We start from the raw sequence: 24,857 nt of genomic DNA on the forward strand, positions 1-24,857 counted from the left end.
CTTCTTGTTTTTCTCCTCTTATTTTCCTTCTTCCTCTTCTTCTACTTCTTCTTCATCTTCTTCACCTGCCTTCTTCTCGTTCTTCTTCTCCTCCTCCTTCTTCTTCTTCTCGTTCTTCTTCTTCTAGTTCTTCTCCTCTTATTTTCCTTCTTTCTCTTCTTCTACTTCTTCTCCACCTGACTGTTTCTTCTTCTTCTTATTTTCCTTCTTCTACATCTTCTCCACTACTTTTTCTCATTCTTCATATATATTTCTTATTATTATTATCATTATTATTATTCTCCTTCTTCCTCTTCATCTACTTCTTCTTCTTATTCTCCTTCTTCCTCTTCTTCTACTTCTTCACCACTTCTCCTCCTCCTTCTTCTCCTCCTTCTTCTTCTTCTCTTCCTCCTTCTTCTTGTTCTTCTCCACCTGCGTTTTTCCTCTTCTTCTTTTTCTTCTTCTTATTCTTATTCTTCTTAGTTTCCTTCTTCCACTTCTTTTCCACTACTTTTTCTCATTCTTCACATATATTTCTTATTATTATTATCATTATTATTATTCTCCTTCTTCCTCTTCTTCTACTTCTTCACCACTTCTCCTCCTCCTTCTTCTTCTTCTCCTCCTTTTTCTTCTCCTCCTCCTCCTCCTTCTTCTTCATATTCTTCTCCTGCCTTCTTCTCCTTCTTCTTCTCCTCCTCCTCCTTCTTCTTCTTCTCGTTCTTCTTCTTCTTGTTCTTCTCCTCTTATTTTCCTTCTTCCTCTTCTTCTACTTCTTCTTCACCAGCGTTTCCTTTTCTTCTTCTTCTTCTTCTTCTTCTTCTTCTTCTTCTTAGTTTCCTTCTTCTACTTCTTTTCCACTACTTTTTCTCATTCTTCATATATATTTCTTATTATTATTATCATTATTATTATTCTCCTTCTTCCTCTTCTTCTACTTCTTCTTCTTCTTATTCTCCTTCTTCCTCTTCTTCTACTTCTTCACCACTTCTCTTCCTTCTTCTTCTCCTCCTCCTTCTTCTTCATCTTCTTCCTCTGCCTTTTTCTCCTCCTCCTCCTCCTTCTTCTTCTTCTTCTTCTTCTTCCTCTTCTTCGCCCTCTTTATCTTCCATCTACCATCTATTCCCCGACGTCCGGCCACTATCTCTCACACTGACTAACGTCACGTCATGTTAGTGACAGCTCGAAATTTATGACACTGGCCATCAGAATGGCAGGGTGGTTGTGACGGGGTGTCAAGGGGTGAGGGGGTTGCTCCCATTTGCCACTGATTGATTTTCATCACTCCAACAGTGAAATCAACATTAAACTGTCAGCATCTGTTGAATGGCAGGCATCTATGTGAGTTATTGACCGAGCGAAGTGAGGTCTAAGATTCAAGTCGACGGTTTGGCATTTCTCTTAATGTTTGAATGTTTGAATGTTTAAATGAATATTATGTTTATATGTTTTCATGTTGCGCATTTACGGCGAAACGTGGTAATAGATTTTCATAAAATTTGACAGGTATGTTCGTTCCTTTTTCAATTGCGCGTCGACGTATATACAGGGTTTTTGGAAATTTTGCATTTTAAGGATAATATAAAAGGAAAAACGAGCCTCCTTCATACGCCAATATTGGCGTAAAAATCAGACTATAGAATTATTCATCATAAATCAGCTGCTAGTGGACTATAATACTACCCGTTCAAAAACATAAAAAATCTTGAAAATGTATCTTTCAATCACCGTTAGTAGACAGTTGACTATAATACTACTCGTTCAAAAACATCGAACACCTTGAAAATGTATCTTTCCATCAACGTTGTAAACAGCTGCAGCCAGACCTGATAACAGTGCTCACACTCACATTCCGGGACGATACGATATGGTCGATACGAGACGATCACGTCACGGCACGAAAGGACAGAAAGCTCTATGTTTATTTAGGATTTTTTATAGAAATTTTTAATTGATAAATTATTTATTAATTCTTGAGAAAACATAACAACAGGTCAATGTAACTAACTGAGCGCGAGGTCTACTGCTCACAGAACTACTAGTTCATCATAAATCAGCTGACAAGTGAGCCTCCTTCATATGCCAATATTAGAGTAAAAATCAGTCTATAGAATTATTCATCATAAATTAGCTGACAAATGATTACACAGATTTGTGGAGAAGCCAGTCTATTGCTGTATTTCCATAAGGTTGTGAAGTTGTGCTCCTGGGGGGGTTATCTCTTATGATAGAGTCCCACGTTATGAAGCTATTGTGAAAAGTTGTAGATTGCAATTCCTTCACAGATAATACGATGTTTCTGGTATTTATAAGAGCAGTCTCTAAATTCCCTCTTTTGCGAATAAATTCACAAAAAATTAAGGCCTTCCGGCTCGCAAAATTACTGGGTTCAAACCTCAGCTCTAGCTCAGTGGTAGAAACATGAATTTTATAAACACAAATAATCACCATAAGGTTCAAGGACCAGGGATTGATAATTCTTACCGCTGCTTCTATGAAGTTTTTGAAGAATACCAGTAAGGAAATTAAAAGAATATTTGATGACTGATTATCAGTAACCATGTACCACTAGAGAATAATCAGGACCAACTATAGTTGTTTCTAGTTGATTCTTAAAACGCTCGTCGTGAGTACAAGTATTCACCAATATACCCTTTCAAAATTCCTTAGAACTTACAACGCCAGTTCTTGAAGCTCTCTGGATCCTTATATGATATAACTGGAACCTTATTAATACAATTTCTTAATATATTTGTTCTGGCTGATGAAATGAATATCATCAAAGGATGATAAATATTGAGTGCTCTGAATAAGGTTAATATTATTTGATTCTATGATTTTAAGTGCTGCTAAATATTTGTTGGTACCAAAACAGCTCAAACTATATAACACGAGATGAGTTGGGATATAATAAAAAATTCTATAAGTTTGTATGCTGACATAAAACACAAAATATATTCCCATAGAAAAAAATGTGCATAAAATATTCGATATAACTATAATTCACTTAAATAATCTATTTTTAAAATCTGAATAATTATCACAGGCTTTGCTAATATTCACAATAATGAATTTCAAATTCATAAATATATTATATTAATACTGGTACTTAGACTTCCAATCAATATAAAATTCTGCAGATAAAAACCTGTTCGGTCTATAAGTTTGATATGATATGTTTTGTTCAATAAACAAAATTAATATTTAATAAATTAATATTCGAACATGAGATCTCAGGGCTTTTAATATGAATTCGGGCAGTGCATGGAAGTAAGCTTCCTACATATAATAAATAAATTTATAAAATGTTCTTGTGACCTATGTGATATTGTTCAACACGTGGTGACTTTTTATTTTAACTCTAATTAATTGGAATAGCGCTTTTTTATTAATTATTACCCCACTGAACGTAGACAAATGAGCTCATTTGGTTTGACTTATCACTCACTGACTGAAGTTCTGGATGTTCTCGTGGATTGAATTAATTATTTCCAATAATTAATTAGGTAGGCTCCTTTTCGTCACTGCTGGGCTAACGTGTGGTCCAGATTTTTATAAGTTTCTTTCGAATTAAAGCTATTTTTATGGGAATCTTTACAATTACGAACTCCTTGACAGCACTGAGTTCACAAACAATTAACATTCAACAAACATACATTACATTTAAAAAAGGGTTTGGCTTAATAATTCGTTAAAAAATTTTTAAAAGGAATAAGAAAAGACCCTAGACTCCATGTGCATCCTCTCCGGTTGGGATCTTAAGCCAGAAGAAAAAGGTTTTCAGAAAAATTTGCTTCTTCCTAGAATAATTCTATAAGCTACTCTCTGATTGGCCCTCAATTTAATAGACTCAATACAATTGGTTGCCTTGGGAATCAGGGCTTCCTCGGCTTTATAATAGAAAAAATTAATAAAAGAAGTTTTTATACAGATATATGGGGTATTTATCTTAAATTGAATCATAAATAAATCGTAACATACGATTTTAATAGATAATACATTTAGTTTTTATATGAGTTTTTTATACTCTTGATTTATCATGCTTTTTTAGATTATAATAAATATTTATACAGAAATAATAGCTATTTGTATTCTACACATCGACTTCCTTTAGTATACATAATATATCCTTTATGAGTGAATTTTATATGATTCAACCGGTCATATGGGTTGATCGAATAATCAGCTGATTCATTCAGTATTGGTTCGGATAATTATCGATTTATCCAAGATCGACTAATTCTTTTCAAAACGTAAACAAGTAACTCTAACCTCAATGTTCATGCATTTTATTTTATTTTTTATTTTTGTAATCCGCCAATAATAATTATGCCGCTTTATAATTTTTTGATCTTACCAATGAGTTCTCATAATTATTAAATCACAATAATACATATTTTCTTATCGTTGTTGATAATGCTATTACTCCTAATCGCTAATAATACTTGATTTGAGTTGATTTACCCTTTAGATAGGTCTAACCTTCTTTCCAATTTTATAGTTCTATTACATTTTATTGTCTCATTTAGAAATATTTGGTGGTTTCAAATTACCACGTGACACAAAACGCCCTCTGATTTCTGATTTAAAACGACAATTCGAGAATATAATATAAATTTTATGATCCAGTTGGTTTTGGATCAGAAATCATATATGTTACAAAGTCTGCTAATAACTCTACTGAGAATCTTACCTCCTAACAATTCAACAACATATACAACAATAAATAAATTCAATTCAAATACATACGCCTTACATCGGCCAATCTCCTTCTACATACAATACACAATATAAACTATCTCCTCCTCCATACATAATATAAATCTTTTTTCTAATCCACGCTCTGCCCTCAGGCCAGAAGCACATTTGAATGTTGGTGCAAAATCATTGCCAACCTAACAAACTGATAATTCTCCGACTTGCAGAGTATAACATATTTTCTCCCTCAACATAGAACAGTGACTTGTACATTTTCATTTCATTCTCTTGCAGAAATTGGGCTTTGTTTTCATGTAATGGATATTTTTAAAGATAATCTTTGGTAGGTTTTATCAACACGAACTTCTTATTCCTCTAATACATTGAGACTTGGGATTAATGCTTTTGGTGGTAACTATGCGGTTTGATCATTTGGCGGATAATTTTAATGATTTTCTTAATAGTTTATACATAAATAATAATAATATAATATTTCTATAATATCTCTACATGCAATTCACATTTATATGACACTTGATCTTCTTATTCGGGGTATCAACTTTGATGATTTAATAGGCATTGACTATTCTGGTTTTCGTAGTGTACAGTTGGTTTACGTTGGCTTCGGCTTGTCACTTGTCGCCATCTTGATGTTTCTTCCTGCTACATGAAGGTAAGTTGGCTTTTTAACATTAGAAGTTATTTATTCTCTTGTTTCATCAATAAGAAAGGTGTTAAAAAATGGTTTCTAAATTTTTTATTTCTTTATTTTCAGGTGTTGTTGTTCGAAGTGGATACTCGTCTGCGAAATAAGTGTGTTGCCTGGTGTTTGTTTGGTACGTATTTGTTGACAGGTATATCCATGAATCCAAATATTATTGTTTATATTCTTATCGCTTATTGTCTCGATAATACGGTTTGAGATTAGAAATATTTTCCCACCAAGTTAAATTGGGTTTGCTTTCTTCATACAACTGAACGGTATTACGTTCAGTTATGGCTGCAATTTTGTATGGTCCAGTATAAATATGGAAGAATTTTCTGGTAGTTTTTTCCAATGCATTGGATAATCTATGGCTTTTTAAAAGTATTTCATCTCCGACACTGTGTTTAAATTGCTTGGATTTATTATCATGATAATGCTTTCGCGAGGTCGCTGACCTTTCTAATCTCTGTTGTACAATGTGACAGATGTCTAGGTTAGGATGAGTTAAAGCATTCGACGGTGGGAAATCTATTAACTTTTCAATAAACATTTTATTTCTTTCTCCGAAAATAACCTCTACTGGTGTATATCCTGTGTTTTCATTTATGCAATTGTTGAAACATTCTTCCAAGAACGGTAGATATCTAACCCAACTTTGATGTTTTTCAGCACAGTACGCCCTCATGAATCGTGAGATTTCTGCCATGCGGCGCTCCACGGGGTTCGAACTAGGAGAATATGTGGAAGTTCGAGATATTTTTATATCAGCCAGGTCAAGTATTCTTTTCCATGGTTTGCTACAAAAATACGATGCATTATCTGATAGGATGCGCTTAGGTTTTCCTACTTGCGGAGTCCACTTATTCACTATGCAATTTGCTAGGACTTCCCCTGTTAGTTTACCGATGGGAAAGAACATGGTGTATTTAGAGAATGTGCATGTTAATACGAATATATTTCTTCCCATGTTGTGCTAGGGGTAGAGGACCATAAATGTCGGCTGATACTAACTCCAATGGGGCGGTCGGCAATATAGGTATCATTGCTCCCCTGACTTGATATTTTAAATGTTTGGTTTTCTGACATAGGTCGCATGCTCTTAACACTTTGACTACCTTTTTGTGCATACCTTTCAGATAACAGGCTTCTTTTAGTGTACATATCGTTTTTCTTACTCCAAAGTGGCCAATTCTCTCATGTGTTTCCTTAATCACTTCTTCCGCTATTTCCTTAGGTATTACGATTCTCCAATTATAACCTTGTGGTGTGGTGCGGTGAAATAGGAATCCACGGTATCGCGTGTACTGTCGCAGGTAGTGGGGCGGTTCAGATGGTCCTTCCTCCAGTATTTCTAAAATTTGGGATAGCTTAGGGTCTTCTTTTTGCGCATTCTGAATCCTTCTGGGTGTTAGTGTATTCTTGTAGACTTGAGGTTTGATATTCTCGGGATATGGTATGCTTTCGTCCATTTCCATTGCGTAGCATTTCAGGTTTGTGTCGTTACAGTAAGTGGCATCTAATTCTCGGGATAGAAAATCGGCTGTTTGATTTTGCTTTCCTGGTAAGTGTGTGAGATCGAGGTCAAATTCTTGAAGAGCGAGAAACCATCTTGACAGTCTGTTGTCCGGTTGTTATTTATAGATGAGGCTGTCCTTATGATGATTTATTCTTCATAAATATAAAACCTCGGTATCTTGTATACCTTTTCAAACAATTCTTAGCTTCCTTAATGGTTATATATTTCAGTCCATTCTTTTTCCAATCATCTTGTAGTCTTAATGCATTTTTCCTCTCACTTTCATTTAATATTCTTGGTTTCAGTTCGTTATAATTTAGTAGGCTCACAACAATAAACATTTTTATAATATTACCTTTCCCATCATCAATAATAGATTCTTTTAATAACAACAACATAATATCTTCTATCATACCTACAACGCAGTCCTTTATCCATATCACAGCCATAACAAATAGTATACAATACATCAGAACATTTAACATTTCTTTAACAATATAATCTCTCAACATGTAATAGTCAGGTACTTTCACTCTCTTATTATAATTTCTTATTTCTTTTAATCTTATTAAACACTTTCCATCCTTTATCAACCTCCATAAATAGTCCACTTTATTATTATCATCCCTGCATGTTTCAATCGTAGTTTTCCTTTCAGTTCCGTTTTTAACCCTGTATGAATCCATATTAGTCCTTCCAGTAGCTCCAGTTTCATTCCATTTATTATGTCCATTTTGCCGGTCACATCGCTGATCTTCTGCTTTAAAGCGGATGTGCCGCGGATGCATGCCGTCGATCTCTGGTCCTCCATCCTGGTCTCGGTCCGGAATCCTCCTCGGGCGTTTGAAACGGGCATGCGGCTGGTATCGTCGCGCGCGGTACTTCTTTTTCTTCCGCTTGACTTTCCGCCTCCTGGCCTTGCGGTGCATGCCTCTTTTCTCCTGTAGTCGGTCATCTCCGTCCTTGGTGTGCCTCGGTGGGGTCGATTGATGCGCGGGTGTAGGCTCGGTGCGCGGATGCTTGGTGGTGGTCCCTTGATGCGCGGGTGTGACGTTCAAAATGGGTTGATCGCATGTTTGCTCCATATTACATAATTCCTCTACTGTAACCTGGTGTTCCTCGGTGGCGGGTTGCTCTTCCTGCGGTGATGGTTCTTCAGTGGGAAATATAAGGCTCAAGAGGGATTGATGTTTACAGGGCGTTTTAAGTGCATGGCGGGCGGCGGTTTTGTGTGGTAGGCTGTCTTGTATGGGCTCCTGTGTGTCTGGTGGTGGGTCATTTGCATGTTGATTTTGTGTTGTCCTTGTTGTATGTGCTATTGTATAAGATGTATTTGTTTGGTTATGATTTTGTTTATTTTCGTCCTGTTTTGTGAAGGTTATTTTCCGTTTATAATTTCTATTCCAGTGATCTCTGTTATCATAATATGCCTCTTTGTGATGCTGTTTACTGTTTCGGTATTGGAACTTATTTCTATAATTATTATCAAATGATTGAACTCTGTTATTATTTTCAGTATACTTCGCTCTTTGCGCATTTGCTCTAGCATTTGCTATATGATTTTCATTATTACTGTTTTGTTTGAAATTACTATTTTGCTGATTAAAATTTCTTGCTTGTTTATTTATATGATTTGGCTCAGAAGTAGCTGATTGGATAGAATGTAAATGTTCTATCATCTCTTCACAACTGGAAATCGAAGATACTGCCAGTGTCATGCGAACATTGTAAGGAAGCTTTTTTGATAAGATGTGAACCAGTGATGAATCAGCTAGAGATTCGTCTAACTGATAGTTTCTATACATTAAATCTGTTATAAAATCAGTGTAGGATTGTCCATTTCTGTTATCGTAAGTGCATAAAATAATTTCTGACAATGCGTCCATCTGTTTACATTTACTCCAATACTGTTGCAGGAACTGGGAGATGAAGTCCTCCAGGCTGTTGATATCTCGCATCCGGCTCTGGAAAAACATCAGCGGCTCGCCGAGTAATAGACTGGACAGTTGGAAACGCCATACTAACCAAGAGGTGGGTATCAATTCCTGAATAGCTTTTATTTGATCTATGAATGGTCTGGGTTGCATATGACGGTAGGAATTATCGAATTTTCCAAGACTTTGAAAAAGCTGAGTGCCGTTTACTACTTCATTCGGTGTATACTGCATTTGACTGACTGGGATATTTTCCATGCGTGTTTCTATTCTGGAGACTCGTTCTTCATTTGCGATCCCTTTATCATTCATAATTTTCTTATGTGTATTCACTTCATCATACAATCCGGTTAGCTTCAACTGCTGTCCGCCTATAGCATTCTCCAACATGCCGTATCTCTCACTTGATTTTGCCCCCTCCTCCGCTAAATTTGCTATACATGCCTGCACGTTACTTTGTTCCTTGACTATTTCTACTATTTTCTTATTATTTTCCTCCACTTTCGACTCTATCTCGCCCTTATTTTCTAACACCTTTCCCATGACCGTTCCCATGATAGCGGTGCCCAGCTCCTTACCCAATACGTCCACCTGTTTTTCAACTTCCTTTGGTACGTCATCCAACCGTTCATTTATTTGACAGGTGACATCATCTAGACGAGTTTCTAGCTTTTTGATAACTGCAGATTGAGTGTCTATTTTTGTATCTATTATATTTCTCACTTCCTCCCTGAAGCTAGAAAATTTTGCATCCATGGTTTTAATACCTTCTTGTACAGTCTTGGTAATATTTTCAGTGATAGTTTCACTATTTTTCTGCATAGCTTCCCGGTTTGCCTTCGCTTCATTGTCCTGTCTTGCTAAGATTTGACTGAGCATGAGTTTGAGTTCGTTTGTAGAATCATTTGCCATAAGATTGGTAATGTAACCGACTGAAGAGTCTAATGTTGTATTGCGTTTTTCCAGGTTGGTGGCGGATGGCGGTTGACTGGCGATATCGGATGGCGATTGGGTAGCGGCATTCTCCGTTCCTTCGGCGACGCTTGGAGCGATCTGCGGAGACGCCGGTACCGGGTTGGACGCCCTCACTCCCTCATCTCCCTCCGCCGGACTCTCATCGGAATTAATCGCATCGACGACGTTATCAATCTTCGTAGAAGACAATTGGGCTAAGTTTTGCGGGTCGAAACTGATGGAGCATATGCTGCCTCCCTCTCTCTCTCGTGGGGTCTCTGCTGCATCGTCCTGGGGCTGTTGATTTGCCGGTGTCGTGGCTACATAGTTTTGGGGATGTTCGCTGAAGTAGGAAATTTGCGAGTTAGCCGGCGACTGGTTCATGGTGACGTTATTATGGAATACTTCGAGTAAATAGCCAAGTGTGTTGCCAAGTCTCAGGAATATTAAAATGGATTCAGTGATAGTGCCTATTCTGGATAAAATTGTGTTGTGTTGAAGTTTCAAGTGTCATATACATATATTACAAAAAGACCTTCTAGTGCTACAGGTACGCTTATCAACATAGACAGATATGGCTTACAAATTACACTAATATAGTTCTTAAAATTTTAATTAGGGTCTTATCCTCCTGAATAACGATAGTATTATAATGCCTCAAATAACCTATAACCCTGGTCAGCATACAATGTCTAGATTCAAAGATCAAAATCAAAATTTTTACTATAACTTTTATGGAAATTTCCATCCAATTTTCTCTATTATGAGAATTATGTTCTCAAACTCGTGTGATACAGTTTGTCTGTATTTATGCAGCTTGAAAAATTTTAATTTGAAGAGCAACTCAATTATTTTAGCCAGAAACTTACAATAGATCATCAGATATATCTTGTCGAAACAACTTCAGATTATGTTTCTTGCAGCTTTCAGTTTTATCAATAATTTCATTAATCATTGATAGTAAGATTGAGTAGGTAAGCTTTTCCTCATGCTCCACTGGTTGGGTGCCATTGTGTGAAGTTGTGCTCCTGGGGGGGTTATCTCTTATGATAGAGTCCCACGTTATGAAGCTATTGTGAAAAGTTGTAGATTGCAATTCCTTCACAGATAATACGATGTTTCTGGTATTTATAAGAGCAGTCTCTAAATTCCCTCTTTTGCGAATAAATTCACAAAAAATTAAGGCCTTCCGGCTCGCAAAATTACTGGGTTCAAACCTCAGCTCTAGCTCAGTGGTAGAAACATGAATTTTATAAACACAAATAATCACCATAAGGTTCAAGGACCAGGGATTGATAATTCTTACCGCTGCTTCTATGAAGTTTTTGAAGAATACCAGTAAGGAAATTAAAAGAATATTTGATGACTGATTATCAGTAACCATGTACCACTAGAGAATAATCAGGACCAACTATAGTTGTTTCTAGTTGATTCTTAAAACGCTCGTCGTGAGTACAAGTATTCACCAATATACCCTTTCAAAATTCCTTAGAACTTACAACGCCAGTTCTTGAAGCTCTCTGGATCCTTATATGATATAACTGGAACCTTATTAATATAATTTCTTAATATATTTGTTCTGGCTGATGAAATGAATATCATCAAAGGATGATAAATATTGAGTGCTCTGAATAAGGTTAATATTATTTGATTCTATGATTTTAAGTGCTGCTAAATATTTGTTGGTACCAAAACAGCTCAAACTATATAACACGAGATGAGTTGGGATATAATAAAAAATTCTATAAGTTTGTATGCTGACATAAAACACAAAATATATTCCCATAGAAAAAATGTGCATAAAATATTCGATATAACTATAATTCACTTAAATAATCTATTTTTAAAATCTGAATAATTATCACAGGCTTTGCTAATATTCACAATAATGAATTTCAAATTCATAAATATATTATATTTAATACTGGTACTTAGACTTCCAATCAATATAAAATTCTGCAGATAAAAACCTGTTCGGTCTATAAGTTTGATATGATATGTTTTGTTCAATAAACAAAATTAATATTTAATAAATTAATATTCGAACATGAGATCTCAGGGCTTTTAATATGAATTCGGGCAGTGCATGGAAGTAAGCTTCCTACATATAATAAATAAATTTATAAAATGTTCTTGTGAACTATGTGATATTGTTCAACACGTGGTGACTTTTTATTTTAACTCTAATTAATTGGAATAGCGCTTTTTTATTAATTATTACCCCACTGAACGTAGACAAATGAGCTCATTTGGTTTGACTTATCACTCACTGACTGAAGTTCTGGATGTTCTCGTGGATTGAATTAATTATTTCCAATAATTAATTAGGTAGGCTCCTTTTCGTCACTGCTGGGCTAACGTGTGGTCCAGATTTTTATAAGTTTCTTTCGAATTAAAGCTATTTTTATGGGAATCTTTACAATTACGAACTCCTTGACAGCACTGAGTTCACAAACAATTAACATTCAACAAACATACATTACATTTAAAAAAGGGTTTGGCTTAATAATTCGTTAAAAAATTTTTAAAAGGAATAAGAAAAGACCCTAGACTCCATGTGCATCCTCTCGGTTGGGATCTTAAGCCAGAAGAAAAAGGTTTTCAGAAAAATTTGCTTCTTCCTAGAATAATTCTATAAGCTACTCTCTGATTGGCCTCAATTTAATAGACTCAATACAATTGGTTGCCTTGGGAATCAGGGCTTCCTCGGCTTTATAATAGAAAAAATTTAATAAAAGAAGTTTTTTATACAGATATATGGGGTATTTATCTTAAATTGAATTCATAAATAAATCGTAACATACGATTTTAATAGATAATACATTTAGTTTTTATATGAGTTTTTTATACTCTTGATTTATCATGCTTTTTTAGATTATAATAAATATTTATACAGAAATAATAGCTATTTGTATTTCTACACATCGACTTCCTTTAGTATACATAATATATCCTTTATGAGTGAATTTTATATGATTCAACCGGTCATATGGGTTGATCGAATAATCAGCTGATTCATTCAGTATTGGTTCGGATAATTATCGATTTATCCAAGATCGACTAATTCTTTTCAAAACGTAAACAAGTAACTCTAACCTCAATGTTCATGCATTTTATTTTATTTTTTATTTTTGTAATCCGCCAATAATAATTATGCCGCTTTATAATTTTTGATCTTACCAATGAGTTCTCATAATTATTAAATCACAATAATACATATTTTCTTATCGTTGTTGATAATGCTATTACTCCTAATCACTAATAATACTTGATTTGAGTTGATTTACCCTTTAGATAGGTCTAACCTTCTTTCCAATTTTATAGTTCTATTACATTTTATTGTCTCATTTAGAAATATTTGGTGGTTTCAAATTACCACGTGACAAGGTCTATAGTTTCAATCAGGTACTTGTGGATGAGAATACTGCTTGAGGTCTACTGCTCACAGAACTACTAGTTCATGTTTCATTTGAAAATCAAAGTTCTTGAAAAACTATTTTCCCATTTTTGTTCCAGACGAACCTCTCTACGACGTACCCCTTTTGCTAATAGGGCTGCTGTCCATCTTCAATTTACAGTTGTTGTTCATGATTATATTACATTTGAAAACCAAAGATCTTGACAAACTGTTCTCCCATTTTTGTTCCAGACGAACCCCTCTACGACGTACCCCTTTTGCTGATAGTGTTGCTGTCCATCTTCTACGGGACGATATCTGTGCTGGCGGTGGTCGGCAATGCACTGGTCATGTGGATCGTAGCGACAAGTCGACGCATGCAAAACGTCACAAACTGCTTCATCGCCAACCTGGCTTTGGCTGATATTGTCATCGGACTGTTCGCCATACCTTTCCAGGTAAACTTTATTTATTTATTCATTTATACAAGAAGTACATTATCAAATTGATGGGGAGAGGGAAAATAAGGTAACCTTGTGCTATTCCTCTCCCAAATTTAGATAACACATAGTCCAAAATAGGTCAAGTCTTATGGTTCTTCAATTCACAAGATTTCCAGTCCACTACTATACTACTCTATACTCTAAACTACTTCTATACTCTTTGAATATTCTCAAATATTCCATCATATAATAACCTATAATAACAATATATTCATATTTAATAACAATACATTCATATTGAATGAAAAAGACTAAGAAGTAATCAAAAAACCACAGATTTATTGATAATTAGAAAGACCGGTTTCGGTTATTACATCAAACCAGTTTATCAGAGATTGACAATGGTGTAATAACCGAAGCCGGTCTTTCTAATATTTATCAATAAATCTGTGGTTTATTGACTATTCCTTAGTCTTATTCATTCAATATGAATAATTACCACAATATCAACTTCTCAACTACACAAAAAGTGACAATACATTCACATGATACCAGCATGTAAATAGAATGATGGAAGAGAGGTGAATTCCGGGGTTGGAGATCTCGCTTAAGAACAACTGTTGTATTATAATCTTTGGAACCTGCAGCTTTCAATTATAGAGAGTTGATGAAAATCATGAAAACAGCTAAATATTTCTCCAACAAGAACAATTTGACAGTAGGTATCATTGAAGATACTATTTTAAATGAGAAATTACTCTGTCACTTCAACATCTTTGAATCCAAATTCATCTTTTAAAATGAGAAGCTGGTCATGTGATACATGATTTCGAAACCAAGAATTTCGAGTTTCAAGAGAAAATAAATTGTGAAACCCATACATTGATATCCCAACCCGTATCAGTTTGTTGATATAAAAGTAATAAACTATGTTGTATATTAACCAGCTGGAGTAATTGTCTGTGTGACAACTCCCAAATAGCCTCAGCTGATAATATTATGAATGAATGGAAAAACTGTAGTAATTACATGCAATGAATACTTCGGCTGACTAGATCATAACAATTTTTTTCTTCTGGACTTTCAATGTTATTTTCATATCCTGAAACAGGACGAGGAAGTTTGTAAATTTTTTTGTCGAACGAACTTGAGCTGTAAAAAGGTTCGAAGAATACGTGTTAAAAATCTGAATCTGATTGATCAATCCTTTCTAAAGTAATTGTCGAACATACAAACATACAGGAAACTAATTTGGGCTCTAATAAGTCAAAAGTGAGAACTTCGCTAACGTTCGTTTAACTAATATTCTTCCCATCAACACACGACCGGAAAGAGAGAGGGGTGAGAGAGAAAGAGGTAGACTTCATTGATAAACAAAATCTCTCTCTCTCTCTTTCCTTCTATCCTTTATTGATTCATACAACAAGTACATCATTATCACTCTATCACTCTTTCTTTCTCCCTCTCTCTCTCTCTCTCTCTCTCTCTCTATCCTCTATCTCTCTCTCTCTTCCGGTCGTGTGTTGGTGGGAAGGATATTATTTTATATCCTCCTTAGAGAATCGACAATTATTTGTTGAAACACCGCCGATTTATGAAGTTACATATTAATTTTATATTATCGTTATTCTAATTGCATTCAATCTCTAATCTCATTGATTAATTATTTTTACTTTGTAAAATGCGTTGAATAATTGGCATTATCGTCATTCAATGTAGGCCTAAATTAGTGTATAAGCCAGTAAATATTGTAACATACGTAAATAAAGAAATCTTATGTAATCTTATCTCTCTCTCTCTCTCACTCTCTCTCTTTCTCTCTCTCTCTCTTTTCATATCATATACAGTTCAATAATTATTTTCTTAGTCTATATTATGTAAATTCATCTATAATTTTGCTGTATTGTAAGCTATTGTATATAAGTGTATAAGCCAGTATATTGTAATCTACATAAATAAAGTACTCAATCAATCAATCAATCTCTCTCTCATTTCGAATATAGTACGAATATGAGAATATAGAAACACGAAGAGAGATAGAGAAGAGAGAAGAACGGAGAGAAAGAGAATTATAGAGAATAGATGACATCCCTCGAACAAATTGGGAAGCTTGTTTGAATAGGTGACCAACGAAAAACACGTCCAACATCGAACACCGAGTACGCTGTCCTCGAATAAAACATGTTTCCTCACACACACAAACATGTTTTCTCACGTAAAACACACACATGTTTCGTCACATAAACCACACACATGTCCACAAACACACTACTTGTCAATCCCGGCTCCACACACTACTTGTCAATCCCGGCTCCACACACTACATGAAACACACACACTACTTGTCAATCCCGGCTCCACACACTCTCATATTGCTCACGTACTCCAAGCATTGACCAAAAATTCAAAATGGCGGCCGTGTGTGCTGTCATGTACCCTCCATGTTATATCAGCATTTCTAGTCAATGATTTTCATTCAACAAACGCTGCCAATTCAACTTGAGTCTCACTCTAAAGCAAAAGATCTCACAAGTGCATAAATTAGTGACAACGTGCGGTGGTTATCCAAACAGATACGCGACACGCGAATTTCAAATTCTGACCAATCGCGTGTCGTCGTTGACAAAATTGGCGCCAATCCAGAATCGAGAGACACTTTGACGAGTCAGCAGATTTTGTGTCGTCAATCCGAGCGTAGTGGTGTTGATTTAGATCTGTGGCAACATTTTGTACAGTCGCTTAAACGATTAGTTGAAGCTCCATGTGTTTTGCACACAGATTGAAGCCTTGTTTTAAACGCTGATTTGTGAACTGGTGGGAAGGCTATAGTGTGGTCCACGTTTCAATGGCAGTGGAGAAAGATAGGAGAACAACGTTGCCGATTCTCTAGATAGATAGAGAAGAAATTGGAGTAGGTTGAAGTAGAGAGCAATAGAGAAGAGTTATGAATAGTCTAGACTGAAGTAGAATTCTATGAATATTAGATTAGATCAAAGTAGAAAAGTCTAGATTAAACCATAGAGAAACGATAGCATAGTAGATATCCCATGGTATAGGGCGTTTATGTCGCAAGTTTTACTGTTATTCCAAGCCGATAGTTCAAGTAGTTCTTTCCTATGCAGCTGTGTGACGCTGGTAGTCTCTCAAATTGTGCCGTTCATACACTATCACCCCAACAAAATTGACAATAATCGACTGTAATCGACTTGAGATGACAGTAAAATTTGCGACATAAATTCCCTATACCATGGGATATCTACTCATGCTATTGTTTCTCTATGATTAAACTGAGCTATAGTGATGTCCACGTTATAATGGCAGTGGAGAGAGATAGAAGAACAGTGTTCTTCTGAGACAGAAGAACCGATTCTCTGCCTACTATAGAGGATAGTTGATATCAACCAGAATATCAACTGCATTCATCAGACGATAGTTGATAACCATATATCTGATGTAATTACAACTGTTGATTTTCGTTTAAAGTTAAGAATTATATATTTTTCATCAGAGATATTTTTATCTTTCAATGATCAAAAAATAAATTTTCATAATTTTCATTCGAGATGTGGGCACACAGAAGGATTTTGAGGATACAGTGGACTGATCGCATAACAGACATTATGGGCATATGAATATAGTTGAGCATTTGCTTAGGCCTTCCACACAGCAGTGGCGTGCGTGGCTGGACGCACGCCACGCCGGCCACGCTAGCCACATGCCAATTCACACCGCCACGACTGTTGCGATGCTATACCGTCCACGTTTCCCGTCAGTATGCAGGAAGATGTCAACTCCGACGGTCCCGTGGTGTGAATCTGGATTTTCTTGTGGCTACCTTGGTTTGATGACTCCAACAGCAGCAGTAGTAATGATAATGAGCTGGTTTTATTGTATTCGGTGACAGCACGGGACCAGTGGGTACATCCATCAATAAAAAAAGGAAGACCTATGGCGAATTCTATCTTTAATGCGCGACCTTGAGGCTGACAATGATAGTATAACGTTCTATACGATAGTATACGTCCAGTATACGTTCTGCGCATGCTCGGACCAAAACGTGGCCGGACACGTTTGAAAAGATCGCTCAGAGAGCGAACGGTAGCCACGCGTGGCTAGTATAGCAAGCGTTGCCGCGTGGCCGTGGCTGCGTATTGAATTGCTTCATTTGATTAGCTGGGAAGCGATGTTTTGAAAAGTAGCTAGCGTGCGTCCAGCCACGCACGCCACGTGCTGTGTGGAATGGCCTTTATACTTCTAAAATATGGAGCATTTGCTTCATTTTCTATGAATAAACGTGAGCAAAACATTTTGCTCATGCTCATCAAAAAATAGTTTGAGCATTTGCTCAGAGTAAAAGCTTATACAAAACTGTATGAATAAACTTGAGCATTGCTCAACTTTTGAAGCAAATGCTTCAAAAAAGGTGAGTCTAGTCTAGAGCAGCTTATCACCATTTGCTCATAGTAAAATGGCTCAACTAATTCGTATGAGGAAGAGGAAACTATACCAGATACGATCGCAAACAATAGTTGAGAAATATGAAACTCTTTTTAGATTCAACCATTATACATATCACCATTATCCCTACAAAAGATAGCTACTGTGATGAATCTTTCAAATAGATCTCATGAGAAGAGAGAAAAAAATTGTGATTACCTTTTAAAATGAAAGAATTTGCTAAAGGAATAGTTAGCGACCGAGCGATAAAGCTTACTTATCAGTAACTGTATATTAGATAAGAGTACCGTTCTGTACTGAATATTTTCTAGAAAATTATTCAATAAATTATAATTATTTGCAAATAAAACACAAATTGTTTATGAATCGCTCACTGATTTTGAGGTTACACTTTGTTTACCATCGATCAGATGTTTTTAAAACAGTTCGAACGCAGCTGACTGATTCAAAGTATTGTCAAAGTCACGCTGGCTTCACGTAAGATATAATACCATCTCTAAAAATCAAAACTATCCATAAAGGATCAAGAATTTCAATAAAAAAAATAAAATGTATGTGTTATCGTTGAAATTATTTATTATTTAAGAAATTATATTATATGTCAGGTCTTATTGTAACTAAATAGGTCATAGCATGAAATTATATTATTGATAAAATGGCAGAAATTAATTATAATAATCTCAAACCTAATAAAAATTGTACAAGAGTATTAATTCCTTAACGATTTAATTCAACTGAACCACATGGTAATTAAATCTCTTTGGCCAGCCTAAGCCAATCATAGTGCATAGAAATAGCACCAAGAAGGTGATCGTTTGAAGGCAACACATGTTAATCTATTATCAGACACCAACCCTGCCTTATCATTTACGCTAGCACATGTACATTGTATGAGAAGAACTATGTCTATAAGATTAAGCAGTTTTAAGAATTACATAAATGAATTATTATTGTAATTAAAGGAATTGAATTCTACTGCTTGCCACTGACGTCATGTTTACGTCACAAGCGTTTACCAATGGCAAATTTTATGCAAAATATTACATCGAGATTCTGAGAAGCAAGGTCTAGCTAAAAGCTTAGAGAAAAGACGGCACTTCCCTTTTGAAATCCTCACCGTGCAGATCTCTTTTTATAGTTACCAAAGACCTATTTGTGAAAATTTCTTGTTCGATTTTAAATGTTCTATTTGTGAGCCGATATTTTAGGCCAATTATTTGTTATTCGTAAATTTCTGTTTTCATCAATCGATAAATTAAAAGCTTGAAGTAAATATCCCAAATTAATTTGGTGAAGGAGATATTAAATCAAAATTCCCCACGTGCTGAAACCGAAGCTGGATTGCTGCCGATCAAACGATTTTTGATCTAAAGAAGAAAACCACGACCGCCAAGGAAATTCACGGAGTTATAAGTTTTAAAAGGGGCCCCAATCTACGCTTCGAAAATATTTCAGTGCAGAAAAAATAAATTTTTCTTCGTTAAATTATTGGCCACGCCGACAAGCGCTTTAGCATTTAAGAGTCTAGAATTTATTCATATTAAATTTATAAGAATTTGTAGTTGATTAACTATCCTCCGCTGCCTGAACCACGACCCCGAACATTTTAAAAAAAAAAAAAAATATTTTATAATTCATTTTTTCACTATTCTTTCAAAATTGTTCAATTTTATCAATCGTAAAATTCTGTTGAATCACGCATGGTATCATGCAAGCACAAGAAAATTTTTAACTATTCTGTTAATGCTAAATTATTATCAACCTGTAAATCAAATTCTGAACCTGCACTGTATGATTGCATATTTTATTGTAATATATTTCAGTTTTGTTAATTCGCTTTCTGAGTTCGATTATTTCTTAAGCCTGTCAATTATTGTGTCTGATACGTCCTATATCATCAAGAACCAATCGAATACGATCGTTGGAATAATTGAATTAAGCGGATATTGGAACAGGTCTAAGTGGATGTAGCGAGTGGGGTCAGATCGAGATATTTATTCTTTGTCCTTACCTGCTCATACATCAGCTTTTATCTGTTACCTCACCTCGACTTAGGAGCGAATGCATCAATTGTACAGCAGAGGCAGCCAGAGATCATATAAATTCCTACATTAGAGCTTAAAACCCGACAAGACTCTGTTCTCGAAATATGTTCTGAACGATATTTGGTTCAATACCGTATTTTAATCCTTCAGAACTTATTAGAGACGCAGTCCCGTAAATTATCTACATCGGATTTTTGCTCGACCTGTATGATTTTGTATGCTCATTCTTCACAGGTAATAATTTTAAGGTATCCGTATTCAGTGTTGAGCGATCGCTACACTGCTTATAAAAAATTTCATCATTATACAATTTGTCATTAGAGGAATCAAGGGTGAGCGAGCGTTTAGGCCTCCCGCGATTCCGACAATTGTATTGAGTCTTGTAGTGAGTCAATCAGCTGGTGTTCACTCAGCGTCCACGCACGCAATTACAAAATTTATAGCCGCTACACCATTGACTCAGTACAAGATTCACTCTACATGTGTGAAGCCATCAAATAACGCACCACATGATTTGCCGGCCCAACGTGAGGCATTTAGATTCAGCACTACATGATTTGGCAAATCTCTCTACATATGTGAGGCGAGTAAATACAGCTTTACACTACCTTTTATAAAGATAGCCATCACAAAATAGGAAATAGGTATTCAAGAAGATGAAAGTGTAGACGATTATAAGAAGGCTATTGATATTATAAGAATATGCTGAAGATTATTATAGAGATGACAATTTTCACGCTATTATTTCAAAATTCTAAACTCAACTAACCTAAAACTCTATTCATAAATAGAAAACAGAGCAGACGTCGCAAACACAAGCTGTGCCCCCTACTTGCATATTTAGCTCTTCCGTGAGCTATAAATACAAAGTAAGGCTACAAAAGCGAATCAGCTGATGAAAAATCTTTAAAATACGTGATCATTTGTTCCAGAGTTCAGGAGCATAAGGTGAGAGTATAAGGAAAGCTTATTCATATAAAAATGAGCAAATGCTTTTGCTTCTACCTTTTGCTCATGAGCAAAACCTTATGCTCCATGCTCTTGCTCATGAGCATTTGCTATGGTTCTATTCATATTGAGATAATCACCACCATCAAATGCAAAAAGATCCAGTATCTGAGACATGTAATGAGAAACGACGTAAGATATGCTCTATTACGGGTGATTCAAATAATAATATTCCAAGGGAATATTTTTGGAAATTGGGGCCCAGGTAGAAGAAGAATTTCTTGGCTAAACAACATCCGATCCTGGTGTGGATAGCAGCATGTGTGGATAGACAAGGATAGCAACACCATTTCTAATCGAATACTGCCATTACAATGTGAGCCTTACTATAAAGCTTGTTTCAACCTTCCGGCAGTCGCGTTGTTGTAAAAAGTACAACAGTGTCAGTTTTGTTACTGCACAAAACTATTGAATGGGGTGGTGTCAGTGAATGAGTCATCTATGCATTCCAAAACTTTCTCGCAATCTGAGTTGCAAAAAACTCCAAACTCCCCACTGAGTTGCAGTATCCACCGAGCAATGGTTCAGTCTTTAGGTGCCATTTAGTCGCGACAGTGCATAAGTCGCACTGTGCATAAGATAGGGAAAGACTGTAAGTATACGGGAACTGTAAACGAACCAGTAACACAGAATTGATGGCTTTGCTTGATCTACCTTATTGGGCTATGAAATGGTAATCATCCAAATGTTCATAAGCATAAAATAATCAAATAAGATGGAAAGAGTAATTATACAATTAATTAATATGTTTTGACAGTACATAACATTTGAAAAATTGGATGTTGTAAAAAGTACAACACGCGACTGCTCGTGCGATTCAGTAGGGAGCGACTACCGATATACAATAATTAATATGTTTTGACAGTACATAAATTTTGAAAAATTGAATGTTGTAAAAGGACAACACGCGACTGCTCGTGCGATTTAGTAGGGCGCGACTACCGAAAGGTTGAACACTGATTTGTTTGCCGCTGTAAAACTCAGTTTGTCTAAAACGCTGATTTGTAAACCACAGTGAAACCCCGTTTGTATAAACCACGATTTGTGTACAAATTAATCTTTGCTGAGGATGATGTCCACATGAGCTCCAGGCTTGTGCGTGGGTTATGAAAGGGATGGTGATGAGGGATCCAATGTGGTTTAAGCGCTGATTTGTTTATATAGTAAGGGTGGAGTCCGGTGATGTTTTGACACATATTTGAGCACAGTTTGACATCACACATAATATGCTCTGGGGCATCAGAGTGTAATCCACTTCATTCATCATGGTTGATACACTTCAGTTGGAATGTTGTTGTGGCTTTTGAGTGTAGTACGAAGTACTTGAGGTATACCGGAGATTATAAATATAACAGTTCGTCATTTTGTTAACCACTACACAAAAATCTGGTGTGGCGCACTCACACAACTTTCCTTGCCGTTATGAAAATTGATCACCTGACGCTAGTGTGCACGCGCATCTCAAGTCTACTTATAAACGAAATCTGAGCCAGCTGGTGACAGGAAAATAACGCTGGAGACATACGAGGTCTGCCATCTCTTCAAAGTTAATTCTTTTAATAGAATCAACAGTTTGCTATTGAAATAATCACATTTTTTTCGAATTTCGTGCTTATTTTCAATTTTAAGTGAAAATGTTACTGAACATTAAATGTAGAGATTTTCATGCTCAATCTTTCCACTCGAAATTTTTTGTATAAATTTTATCTGAAGCCTGATAATTGGGAATCTATAATGGAAGTGGAGAAAGATAGGAGAACAGTGTTGCCGATTCTCTGCCTTCCATAGAGGATAGTTGATACCAGTATATCAACTGCCTCTATCAGATGATAGCTAATAACGGTATATCTGATGTAATAACAACTGTTGATTTTCGTTTAAAGTTAAGAATTATATCTTTTTCATCAAGAGAATATTTTATCTTTCAATGATCGAAAAATAAATTTTCATAATTTTTATTCGAGATGTGGGCACACAGAAGGATTTTGAGGATACCGTGGACTGATCGCATGACAGACATTGAGGTTCTAGGGAGAATGGGGGAAGACATTGAGATAATCACCACCATCAAATGCAAAAAGATCCAGTATCTGAGACATGTAATCAGAAACGAAGTAAGATATGCTCTATTACCGGTGATTCTCCAAGGAAAGAATTTTGGAAAGAGGGGCCCAGGTAGAAGAAGAATTTCTTGGCTAAACAGCATCCAATCCTGGTGTGGATGGACAAGGATAGCAACACCATTTCTAACCGAATACTGCTATTACAACGTGGGCCTTACTATATAGCTTGTTTTAACCTTTCGGCAGTCGCGCTGTAGTAAAAAGTACAACAGTGTCGGTTTTTTGCTGCAAAAAACTATTGGATAGGGTGGTGGCAGTGAATGAGTCACCTATGCATTCCAAAACTTTCTCCCCATCACTCCACTGAATTGCAGTATCAACCGAGCAATGATTCAGTCTTTGGTTGCCATTTAGTCGCGACAGTGCATAAGATAGAGAAAGACTGTATACGGGGACTGTAAACGAACCAGTAACACAGAATTGATGGCTTTGCTTGATCTACCTTATTGGGCTATGAAATGGTAATCATCCAAATGTTCATAAGCGTAAAATAATCAAATAAGATGGAAACAGTAATTATACAATTAATTAATATGTTTTGACAGTACATAACATTTGAAAAATTGGATGTTGTAAAAAGTACAACACGCGACTGCTCGTGCGATTCAGTAGGGAGCGACTACCGATATACAATTAATTAATATGTTTTGACAGTACATAACATTTGAAAAATTGGATGTTGTAAAAAGTACAACACGCGACTGCTCGTGCGATTTAGTGGGGCGCGACTACCGAAAGGTTGAACACTGATTTGTTTGCCGCTGTAAAACTCAGTTTGTCTAAAACGCTGATTTGTAAACCACAGTGAAACCCCGTTTGTTATAAACCACGATTTGTGTACAAATTAATCTTTGCTGAGGATGATGTCCACATGAGCTCCAGGCTTGTGCGTGGGTTATGAAAGGGATGGTGATGAGGGATCCAATGTGGTTTAAGCGCTGATTTGTTTATATAGTAAGGGTGGAGTCCGGTGATGTTTTGACACATATTTGAGCACAGTTTGACATCACACATAATATGCTCTGGGGCATCAGAGTGTAATCCACTTCATTCATCATGGTTGATACACTTCAGTTTGGAATGTTGTTGTGGCTTTTGAGTGTAGTACGAAGTACTTGAGGTATACCGGAGATTATAAATAATAACAGTTCGTCATTTTTGTTAACCACTACACAAAAATCTGGTGTGGCGCACTCACAAAACTTTCCTTGCCGTTATGAAAATTGATCACCTGACGCTAGTGTGCACGCGCATCTCAAGTCTACTTATAAACAAAGATCTGAGCCAGTTGGTGACAGGAAAATAACGCTAGAGACATACGAGGTCTGCCATCTCTTCATAAAGAATCATTTAATAGAATCAACAGTTTGCAATTGAAATAATCACATTTTTTTCGAATTTCGTGCTTATTTTCAATTTTCAGTGAAAATGTTACTGAACATTAAATGTAGAGATTTTCATGCTTAATCTTTTCATGGTGGAAAAGATTCATCATGAAAATCTCTACAATTTATGTTCAGTAACATTTTCACCTAAAATTGAAAATAAGCACGAAATTCGAGAAAATGTGACTATCCAATTGCAAATTGTTGG

At 35.8% G+C, this 24,857-nt stretch overlaps 3 protein-coding genes across 8 annotated transcripts in view; all 3 read left to right on the forward strand.

Annotated features, from left to right (window-relative positions):
* Nucleotides 1-24,857, forward strand: part of LOC111054880 (RYamide receptor) — a 247,579-nt gene that overhangs the window by 166,905 nt on the left and 55,817 nt on the right. For all 4 annotated transcript variants that reach the window (XM_039438312.1, XM_039438313.1, XM_039438314.1 and 1 more), the window contains one exon: nucleotides 13,440-13,645. In XM_039438312.1, the coding sequence (XP_039294246.1) occupies nucleotides 13,440-13,645 (206 nt within the window). The remainder of the gene's footprint in view (nucleotides 1-13,439; nucleotides 13,646-24,857) is intronic.
* LOC111049452 lies at nucleotides 5,139-6,999 on the forward strand. 3 transcript variants are annotated; one of them, XM_039438316.1, is made up of 3 exons: nucleotides 5,139-5,353; nucleotides 5,456-5,534; nucleotides 6,056-6,999. In XM_039438316.1, the coding sequence occupies exons 1-3, from the start codon at nucleotides 5,348-5,350 to the stop codon at nucleotides 6,361-6,363; spliced, it is 393 nt and encodes a 130-aa protein (XP_039294250.1). In that variant the 5' UTR covers nucleotides 5,139-5,347; the 3' UTR covers nucleotides 6,364-6,999. The 3 variants fall into 3 exon arrangements, 2 of the variants coding, with proteins under 2 accessions (XP_039294250.1, XP_039294251.1); XM_039438317.1 differs by having other exon boundaries at nucleotides 5,456-5,516; XR_005572516.1 differs by having other exon boundaries at nucleotides 5,139-5,516; nucleotides 6,061-6,337.
* Nucleotides 8,825-12,689, forward strand: LOC120353670. Its single transcript, XM_039438318.1, has 2 exons — nucleotides 8,825-8,933; nucleotides 9,803-12,689. Exons 1-2 carry the CDS (start codon nucleotides 8,829-8,831, stop codon nucleotides 10,007-10,009), a joined length of 312 nt encoding a protein of 103 aa, XP_039294252.1. The 5' UTR covers nucleotides 8,825-8,828; the 3' UTR covers nucleotides 10,010-12,689.

The sequence above is a fragment of the Nilaparvata lugens genome, chromosome 11, assembly GCF_014356525.2.
Source record: "Nilaparvata lugens isolate BPH chromosome 11, ASM1435652v1, whole genome shotgun sequence".
NCBI classification, from domain to species: domain Eukaryota; kingdom Metazoa; phylum Arthropoda; class Insecta; order Hemiptera; family Delphacidae; genus Nilaparvata; species Nilaparvata lugens.